Source organism: Gracilinanus agilis, chromosome 4, assembly GCF_016433145.1.
Source record: "Gracilinanus agilis isolate LMUSP501 chromosome 4, AgileGrace, whole genome shotgun sequence".
NCBI lineage: Eukaryota > Metazoa > Chordata > Mammalia > Didelphimorphia > Didelphidae > Gracilinanus > Gracilinanus agilis.
The window spans coordinates 207,276,269-207,286,777 of NC_058133.1; the positions used below are offsets into that span (position 1 = coordinate 207,276,269).

General features: G+C 44.6%; 1 protein-coding gene across 1 annotated transcript in view; it reads left to right on the forward strand.

Annotated features, from left to right (window-relative positions):
- The first annotated feature begins 1,976 nt into the window (after positions 1-1,976).
- RHBDF2 (rhomboid 5 homolog 2) overlaps positions 1,977-10,509 on the forward strand; it is a 36,181-nt gene continuing 27,648 nt past the window's right edge. The window contains exon 1 of the mRNA XM_044675139.1: positions 1,977-2,160. Coding sequence (XP_044531074.1) covers positions 1,977-2,160 — 184 coding nt within the window. The remainder of the gene's footprint in view (positions 2,161-10,509) is intronic.

The window sequence follows — 10,509 nt, forward strand, 5'->3', positions numbered from 1 at the left end:
AGACACTTCCTAGCTGTATGACCCTGATCAAGTCATTTAACCCCCATTGCCCAATCTTTATTGATCTTCTGCCTTGGAACTGATACTTAGCATTGATTTTATTTTTTGATTTAAAATTTTTTCTTTATTTTATTCCAGTAACAAGTTTCCACAATAAGTTTTCCATGGTTACATGACTTATGTTCTCTCCCTCCCCCCTCACGGAGCTGACAAGCAATTCCACTGGGTTTGACATGTCTTATCACTCAAAACCTATTTCCATATTATTCATTTTTGTAATAGAGTAATCTTATAAGACCAAAACCCCAACTCATATACACAAGTGGTAAATCATATATTTTCCTCTGCAGTTCTATTCCAACAGTTCTTTCTCTGGAGGTGGATAGCATTTTTCTAAGTCCTCAGAATTGTCCTGGATCATTGTATTACTGTTAGTACTTAGCATTGATTTTAAGATAGAAGGTATGGGTTTATAAGGGGGGGGAAAGATTCTATAGTAACAGGGATCATGGATAGGGGACTGAGCTACCTAGACATGGGGGCTGAAATTTAGGCATCAAAGATCTTGGTGGACTCTGCACCTAAAGCTTTCAACAGTTGTGCTCCTATGGTAAAAACTAGGTTCTCGATCAGATTGAGGGGCAGCTAAGATGGTACCTTGGACAAAGTACCAGATCAGGTCAAGAAGACCCCTTCCTGAATTCAAACCTGGCCTCAGATACTTGGTAGCTGTGTGACCCTAGGCAAGTCACTTAACCCTGTCTGCCTGTTTCCTCATCTGTAAAATAAGTTGAAGAAGGAAGTGGCAAACCACTCCAGTATCTTTTTTTTTTTTTTTAACCTTTACCTTCCGTCTTAGCATCAGTATTGTATATTGGTTCTAAGGCAGAAGAGTGGTAAGAGCTAGGCAATGGGGATTAAGTGACTTGCCCACGGTCACACAGCTATCTAGTGGCTGAGGTCAAATTTGAACCCAGGACCTGCCTTCTCTAGGCCTGACCCAGCTGTCCCTCCAGTATCTTTGCTAAGAAAACCTGAAATAGGGTCACAAAGAGTCTAACAGTTCTGAAACAACTGACCAGTAAGACCTGATTAAAATGTAATTGGTAAATATTTCACAAAATAAATTCCAATACAACATAAATAATATTAATTCATTCTTCTCCTAGTCAGTTTGCAACCTACCTTTCTATTTGAGTTTGATACTATTGTTTTAGATGTTGATGGTGGCCATGGTCTGGGCAGATTTGGGAGTGTGAGGACCCACCGAAGGAAAAGGTGGCTATGCTTGGTTGGCTTGGTCTCTGAGGCACTGTCAGGAGAGGAGTTGTGTCCTGCATTTCGTCACCTTCCAGTCACCCAGATTCATTTGTGCTAGAATACTGTGCTAAGTCAAGTAGAGTCTACAAGCATTTATTAAATGCCTGTTGTGTGTCAGTCACTATGCTAAGTGCTGGAGATTAAAAAAAAAAAAAAAAGTAAAAATTAGCATTCCCCAGGACAGCTAGGTGGCTCCATGTATAGAAGCCAGGTAAAAAGATGGGAGATCTGGGTCCAAATGTAGCCTCAGATACTTCTACTTCTGTGATCCTGAGAAAGGCACTTAATCCTAATTGCCTAGCCCTTACAGCTCTTCTGCCTAGGAACCTATCGATTCTAAGACAGAAGGTAAGGGTTTAAAAAACAAAATAAAGAAACACATTTTACTCTCTGCCTGCCTCTCTCTCTCTCTCTCTCTCTCTCTCTCGCTCTCTCGCTCTCTCGCTCTCTCGCTCTCTCGCTCTCTTTGTTTCTCTCCCCGTCTTCCTCTTTTTTTCTATCTCTCTCCTCTCTTTCTTTCTCTCTCCCTCTCCTTTTTCTCCCCTCCTTTCTTCCCCCCTCTCCTTTTCTCCTTTCTCCCCCACAATGATCTCATGATCTCATGGGGAAAAGTCAAACTGATTCATTTCCAGCCTAAAATTGGGGAAGAGGGCGAGATGGGACTGAGCTACCTGGGAACAGGGTTCCTAGGCTCCTGGCCCGTGGCTGAGGATGAAGGGGCCATGGGAAATGGTCCTCAATACGTTTCCCCTCCCCCTTCACACCGTTTACTGAGACTCTTTGGGAGATTGACATCTAACCTAGTTTCCTCCACCTTCTCTGCTGCTGTTGCAGAATGTGGTTTGCCAAGCATTCAATGAGGGCTGCTTGAGTTGGGTTCAGGAGAGTCCCAGACCTTTGTGTGGGCCCAGGTCTGGCCGGACATGGAGCAGAGGGACCTGAGTCAGGCTAGAAGAATGAGGTGGGTCAGGGTCTGAACCAGTCATACAAACTCTGTTGTCTTTCTGAACCTATTTTGGGGACAGGCAGAGGTAGCGGGAGCTTCGAGAATGGGGCTCTCTGAAGCCAATCAGGGACCCCCTTTTTAGAGGACGGTCTCCCTTGTCTCCCTCGTGGTTTGGGGAAGAGAGGGGATGGATCTAGACAGGGCCTGTTCCAGTCTTTGCTGAGTGTTTGTCCCAGGGGGAATTAGGAGTGGTGTGTGATGTGTTTATTTTGCAACAGCCCTGCAGACTGCTAGGTCTCTTGGATTTTCTTGGAAGGCTGATGTGGGTCTGGGCAAGGGAGAGCTGTTCTTTGGCTTTTAGCATCCTTGATGGATTTTTTTCTTCCCCTCTCTTATAACCTCTCTACACTGATTGGGTTCAGTCCCTCAGTGGAAATCCTTGTTCCCCATTCTCCTGTCTCCTTCCTCCTCTAATCCCTAGGGTTTAGAATTCTTCTTTCCCCAAATTGTTGTCTTTTCCTACTAGCTAACAAACATTCGTTAAGCCCCGTGTGTGTACCAGACTCTGTGCTCAGCACTAGGGTAAAGATAAGATAGAAAGACAGATTCCCTCCTGCCTTTTTCCTCCATCTCTGCTGCCTCCCCCCCCTCCACTTGGGCTTGAAAGAATGTTCATTTGTGGAGTGACTCGATATCATGGGTGCTGGCTTGGGTGGGTGGTCATATGACCAAAGCTGCTTTTTTCTGTGGGGGTGGGGGAAACCTGAGGGGAGGGGAGGTCCTAGGATCCACTCCATGAGGTCAGCATAACTGAGTTTTGCTGCTGAATGCACAGTGGGTGTGTGCCGTTGTGGCTCCTGCTTCCTCTTTGCAGCTTTCTAAAAACGTCCTCGGTTCCCAGAAAGGCCGCTGGGAGTTAGAGGGAGTCAGGTTTCGGTTTCCGTGGTGGGGAAACAGCCAGGGAGTCAGGTTTACCTTTGGGACAGAACCTGTTTTGGGGCTTCTGTCTCATCCTGTGATTCAGCCAGGTTGGGTTCCTTGGCCATCCCCAGAGCTCTTGTTAGAGCTCCTTATCGGCTCACTCACTCACACACCGGCTCACTTGCTCCAGGCAGGCCATTCTTCCAGAGAAGGCTCACTGACTCATCCTCACCCCCCACCCCCACCCCCACCCCAGCTCCGAAGCTGGCCTGGAAGTGGAAGTAGTTTCATTTTCTGGTTTCAGGTGACCAGATTTTGGAGGAGGCAGCTCACTTACACACACACACACACACATACACACACACTCTCTCTCTCTCTCTCTCTCTCTCTCTCTNCTCTCTCTCTCTCTCTCTCTCTCTCTCTCTCTCTCTCTCTTCATCCCCACCCAGATAGCCTATCTTCGGCTACCTTCCACTCGATGCTTGTTCTGCTGTCAGCCAAAGGAATCCCAGACAGAGTGGGCCATGGAGCTTTTGAATAAGACCTACTGTGGTCAGGGACAGTGAAAACTAGGATGAAAAGGAGACTTTTTCCCCATTGTATTGATCTCTGTTCTGGTCTTTGTTATTTCCTTTTTTTTCTATTAGTATAATACTTTGTTGCTGTTCTGTCAATGAATACTGACTATTAATTAACTTTCCTTTTATTTATTCATTTTATTGCCTTCTGTTTTTGAGTCAATACTGTATATTGGTTCCAAAGGCAGAAGAGCAATAGAGGCTAGGCAAATGGGGGTTAAAGGACTTGCCCAGGGTCACGCAGATAGCAAGTGTCTGAGGCCAGATTTGAGTTGATCTTGAGGCCTGCCTCTCCATCCATTGAGCCACCTAACTACTCCACTTGTTATTTTGTATTAATATTGGCAGCCAGTGATAAGTATCTGCTTCTAAGAACTGCTGTGGCCATATCCCATAGATTTGAGTTATCTGGTATCAGTAGTATCATATTATCTGTATAATCAACAATTTTAAAACTTTTCCTCTTTTACCCAATGAATCATTTTTTTGAAATTTGTATCTAAGAGAGAATTCGTAAGGATTTTCTTCCTTGTGAGAGATGGAAAAATATCCATATATATATGAGCTCTCTGCACTTCTGTCCACTGGCTGCCTACTTAGGAGGCCCATAGTGAAAGCTGAACTGGAGATCTGAATAGGGAAAGTGGTATTTGACTCAGCAGAATTTGGGCCTGCCTCGCTATTCCTAGTGGCCTGGAGATGTTGAAATTGGCTAGGTTGGGAGTGCCCACGTATCCCCACCCTTTTCTGGAAAACCTGCTTCCCTAAGTGGGTGGTTCTTGTACCTACCTGCTTCTTTCCTGCCCATTTCCCCACAGGGATCACAGCCAAAGGAAAGTGTGGCTGTCATGTTCGGGTTTTGAAGCAGGGCCAATATGGATTAAGATTTGGGGGCTTTGTGGGGAATAGGGGAGTATTCAAGAAAAAAAGGATAGAAAAAGACAAAATGGAGCTTTACATCCTCTCTGTTGCTCTTCCTTCTCAGTCAGGACCTTCAGGTTTTTGCAGAATGAACCTTATGATGAGTAGAAGGAGAAAGGCGACTATCCTCTGTAATCCCTATTCTCATTCTCTGGTTCCCCAGCAGTGTGACCATCACAAAGTCACTTCTCTGGGCCTGTGTCCTTCTCCACAAAATGAAAATAGATGACTCTGAATGTTCCCTTCAAATCTGGTCACCCTATCTATTCCATGGCTTGATTCCCAAATTCTTTCCTAAGTGAGATTTCAGAGTTGTTGAGATAAAGTCAGCAAGCTCCGGAACATAGGAAGAAGGAAGGGAAGGAGGTAGAAAGGTGGAAGGTAGTAGGGAAAAGGGAGGAGGAAGGAAGAAAAAGAAAGAAAGAAGAGAGAGACAAGAAGGGAGGAAGGAAGGAAGGGAAGTGGTAGGGAAAAGGGAGGAGGAAGGAAGAAAAAGAAAGAAGAGAGACAAAAAGAGAGGGAGGAAGGAAGGGAGGGAGGGAAGGAGGAAAGGAGGAAGGAGGAAAAGAAAGCTGCTTTTCTAGGTTGGATGGGGATGGCAAGGTAGAAAAACAGGTTCTTTCCTCCCTGGTATCCTGTTCTGACTATACTGGGTATACTCTCTTCCCTGGTCCCTTGTTCTGGCTTACAGGGTGCATGATTAGTCATGTGAAGAGCCTATTGTGGCCCTACTAGACTGGTGGAGCCCTGGTCCCAGGATGTTGCAATTTCCTCTTCCAATGAGCAATAGCTTCTAGAGTGAGAGAGAAATTCAGGGCAGGGACTTTTACCCCAAGCACCTGGTACTTTCTTCTACTTTGTATCAGCCATCTGGTCTTCTCCAAACTTTGTGCTGAGGGGGTGAGGGGGTGAGGGAGGGAGTGAGGTAACCTGCAAGGGAGTGTCAGATGAAGCACTTGGAGGCTGAACCACTTTTGTGAGTCTTGCTATCCAGAGAGGATCCAGGAAGAGCTTTCCTGTACCTAGAACACAGCCCTACCCTATCCCCTTTTGTGGAATTTTTATATAGCCTCTTGGGTGGTCCTGCAATTTCCACACAACTCATGACAGGAAGAAAGAAGGGAATATTTTACTTTAAATAATAGTTTTCCTAGATTCTACATCAGGGAGCCACCTTAAGAGAGCTACAGTTGACCTTCCTCATTTTTGTTGTCATTTAGTCATTTTCAGGATGTCTGGTCTTTATGACCCCCTTTGGGGTTTTCTTGGCAAAGATACTGGAATGGTTTGCCATTTCCTTCTCCAGCTCATTTTACAGATGAGAAAACTGAGGTAATCAGGTTTTGTTGACTTACCCAAGATCACACGGCTAGTAAAGTAAACTGGATTTGAACTCAGGAAAATGGATCTTCTTGATTTCAGATTGTTATTCTATCCACTGTTTGCCTCTGTTACCTCATATGAAAAATGAGCTGGAGAAAGAAATAGCATATGACTTCAGTGTCTTTATGAAGAAAAAACTTAAATAGGGTCAAGAAGAGGACACAAATGAAAAATGACTGACCAACAAAACAGAGACATAGGAGGTTGTGAGGTTAAGTGATGCTGTGAGATTTGGATTCAGATTGAAGTCACAAACTTGGGCAAAAATTTTAATTTTTTTAGGCCTTAATTTCTTTACTATAAAATAAAAAGGCTTGACAGAATGGTTTCTGAGTTCCATTCCATCTCTAAAATCCTTTAATTCTAGGTCTTTTTTTTTTTGTTTTAGTCCTTACCTTCCATCTTAGAATCAATATTGGTTTCAAGGCAGAAGATCGGTAAGGGCTAGGCAATGGAGGTTAAGTGACTTGCCCAGGATCAGACAGTTAGGAAGTGCCTGATGCCAAATTTGAACCCAGGACCTCTCATCTCCAGGCCTGGCTCTCTATCCACTTAGCCACCAAGCTGCCCCCAATTCTAGGAGTCTTGCCCAAGTTCACACAGCTAGGAAGTAATAGGGCTGGGATTCGAACATGGGTTCCCTGGCACCAAATCAAGGCTTCTTTCTCTTGTGTCCTGGTAGAATCCATTTCTTACCATCCAGCAAAAAAAAAAAAAAAATCACTGAGTGTGCACAGATGATTTCACATTTACAGAGAGGTTCCCATCCTCTCTCCTAGCTGCCTAGTGAGTTTAACAGAGCCCAAGGGGAATAGTTGGGGGTTTCCCAGAATGCCTCACTGCCCTAATCTGCCTGACCTCATTGTACTGGGGGCAGCATATGCCCACACAATGGTAGCTTCTGTGCCCTGCCTGCCTGCTGCCCCTCTTCTGCAGCTCAGCCCCTGAAAGAGCTCTGCCAAGCCAAGAAATTTTCCATGCAGAGAGGGCCTACTTAGTGATATTGTCTTAGAACTACTCCCAGGGTAAGTTAGAGTAAGCAAGCTGGAGGGGAGGAGGGAAGAAGAAGGAAGGGGGCCAAGTAGTGTTGAGGGCATGGTCCAAATGGCCTTCCCACCCAAGAGCCAATGAGCACATGAACCAGTTCAGCTTGGGGGGGGGGGGGGGAAGAGAGACAGAGAGAGAGAGAGAGAGAGAGAGAGAGAGAGAGAGAGAGAGAGTATTTGAGTTTGCTGCTCTCACACTACTGTTGTCTCATCTGGGTCAGAAGCCTATGGTGTCAGAGAAAGGAAATGCTCCAGTGGGTCATTTTGTTCTGAATGAAACAGGTAGGACCTTGAGCTGTCTGTGGGTCATGATTTATAGCCCACTGGGTGCTAGGTACTGAGCAGACAAATACAAAAACTAAACAGGCTAGGCATGGAGACACACCCCTGTAATTCCACCAGTGAGGGAAGCTGAGGCTCTCATAGGTCTCTTGACGGTTCTGAGACGCAGAAGGTTGTACTGATTGGGGTGTCTGCATGGAGTCATCCAGCTTCAAGAGTCTTGAGCCCCAAGGATGGAAGGTTGCCTTAGAAAGGGTGAACCTGCCCAGGTTGGAAATAGAGGAAGTCAAAGCACCCATCTGTAGAGGGATCTGGCCAAGAGCAGCCCCTACATTTCTAGCCTGGATGAGATGGGGAGTTGTTGTTTAGTTTTTTTAGTCATGCCTACTTCTTTGTGCTCCCTTTTGGGGTTTTCTTGGCAAAGATGCTAGAGTGGTTTTCTGTTTCCTTCTCCAGTTCATTTTGCAGATGAGGAACTACTGAGTGAAGTGACTATTATATATATAAACAGGGTAACACAGCTAGTGACTGAGGCTAGATTTAAATTCATGAAAATGATTCTTCCTGACTTAAGACTTGGTATTTTCTCTACTGTGCCATCTAGCTGTTTCTAGATGGGTTAGCATTGGGAAGATCAAGCCTTAAAACTCAACAGTCTCTGCCCTCAAGAAGTTTATATTTTCCTAGAGGAATTCTGTATATTCACAGATTAAAAAACAGGCTATATACTTAATAAATATACAGTAATTGGGGGAATCAGGAAGGAGATAGATCTTGAACGGATTTTTTTTTAAACCCTTAGCTTCCCTCTTAGTATCTGTCCTAAGACAGAAAAATGGCAAGGTAGCTCTTGACCGGAGAAAGTTGGGGTTATGTGACTTACCCAGGGTCAAACCTAGTGTCTGAATCCAGATTTGAACCCAGGTCCTTCCAACTCCAGGCCTGGATCTCTATCCTCTAGTGCTACATAGCTGCCCCTCTTGAACTGATCCCTGAAGAGACCTGGGGGTTCCAAGAGATAGAGGTGAGATGGGTAAATATTTCAGGAACAGAGGTGGGATATGGATTATCATGGAAAGGGGAAAAGCCAACAAGTCAGTGGGTCTAGAGAGTAAATTGGGTAAGGGTAATCCACCTGGAAAGGTAGGTTTTGGGCAGATAGTGAAAGGCAGAGAACCAACAAAGAAGATTGTATTTTGACCTAAAGGAACTGAAAAACCCTCCAACTTTTTATACTCAGTCTCTTTGGTACGTCCCCCACTTCTGCCCCAAAGGAATGACTCATAGAGTTGAAAGGGGGACCTTAAAGAATGTGTAATATTCCTACCCATTGCTGAATCCTGATAACATCTCAGATGGGTGGTCCTGTAGCCTCAGCTTAAAGATCTCTTAATGAAGGGGCTCACGACTTCATGAGGATTTTACATTTGGTGCTGGAAGGGACCTCAGGGGTCATTAGCATCTTTATTTCACAAACAAGGAGACTGAGGTTCAGAGAGCTGAAGTTGAAAAGATTACATAGGTTGTAAGCAAGTGGAAGAACCAGGTTTTTTAAGTCAGGTCTTTTGACTTCAAATCCAGTGTTCTTTCCACATAACACAATTTTTGGCACATGGTAAGCAATGAAAGAATCCTTATTGACCTGACCTTTCATGGAAACCCCAGCTCTCTTCAAGGATCAATTCAAGAGGGGCAGCTAGGCAGCATTGTGCAAAGAGAGCCAAGCCTGGGAGATAGGAGTTCCTGGGTTCAAATCTGACCTCAGACACTTCCTATGTAAATCACTTAAGCCTAGCTCTTGCAGGTTTCCTACCTCACCTCTATCCCTTGAGATCCCCAGCTCTCCTCAAAACAACCCTGAAGTATGTTCCTAACTCATAGTCAGCCTGGCCACCCTCCTCTCCCCCAGGTTTCCTCAGACCTGGGCTGTTGCACCCTGGAAGATACTCACCCCTCCTCAAACTCAGGGGTTCACTGCTACATTCTGAATAACAATAACAGGATTTGAGTAAAAGAATTAAGCTTTTTTCAATTTAGAAGGAACATTATAAATCATTCACTCCATCACTTATGTTTAACAGATGAAGAAACCAGCTCAGAGAGGGGAATCTAGGCCCCCTGGCTCCTCATTCAGTCCTTTACTAGCTTTTCTTGAACCCCTGAGGAAGGGACTCCCCCATCAGGAGGAAACCAGACTTATCTAGCATTGGCCAGAACTAGGGTTTTGGCTTTTGTTTTCTTTTGGTTTTGGTGCTTAATATATTGTTATTTATTTTGTTAAATATTTCTCAATTCTATTACAAAATTTTTTTCATTCATTTTTTTAAAATTTGAGTTCCTAATTCTCTCTTTCCCTCCCTTTTTCTCTTCCTTCCTCTACCTCTTGAGAAGACAAGCAATAGTATCGATTATACACAGCAACTTTTTTCTGGAGCTGCTGGCTCATGTTTTCCTGGGCTTCCTTTGTAGAGCAGTCTGATCGAAAGGTATAAATTTAGTGTTTGTGGTCAGGGAGGTTTTCGGAGTATGGTTTGGGGTCTTTTTGAGTGTATGAGTTCAGAAATAGTGAAGTGAATAAAGGAGCAAGACACTGGAGCAATGAGAGGTGTTAAGATTTGTATGACTTCTCATACTGGTTTGATCTCAGAGGAAGCAGGGGGGCTCCTTTCTGTTCCCAGCCAAGAAAATGTAATTTGTGGTGGAGAAATGAAAGGGGGGCTTCTTTCCCTGAAACGCCATAGGAGCTATGAAGGAGACAATGCTGGTTCACCCCTCCCCTTCCTTTTTTTCAAACCCATAGTTTTTTTTTTTTTTACATTTATTAATATTCATTTTTAACATGGTTACATGATTCATGCTCCTCCTTTCCCCTTCAACCCCCCCCCCCGCACCCCCCCTACCCATGCGCATTTCCACTAGTTTTGTCATGTGTCCTTGATCAAGACCAATTTCCAAATTGTTGGTAGTTGCATTGGTGTGGTAGTTTCGAGTCCACACCCTCAGTCATGTCCACCCCGACCCATGCGTTCAAGCAGTTGCTTTTCTTATATGTTTCCTCTCCTGCAGTCCCTCCTCTGAATGTGGGTAGCATCTTTACCATAAATCCCTCAGA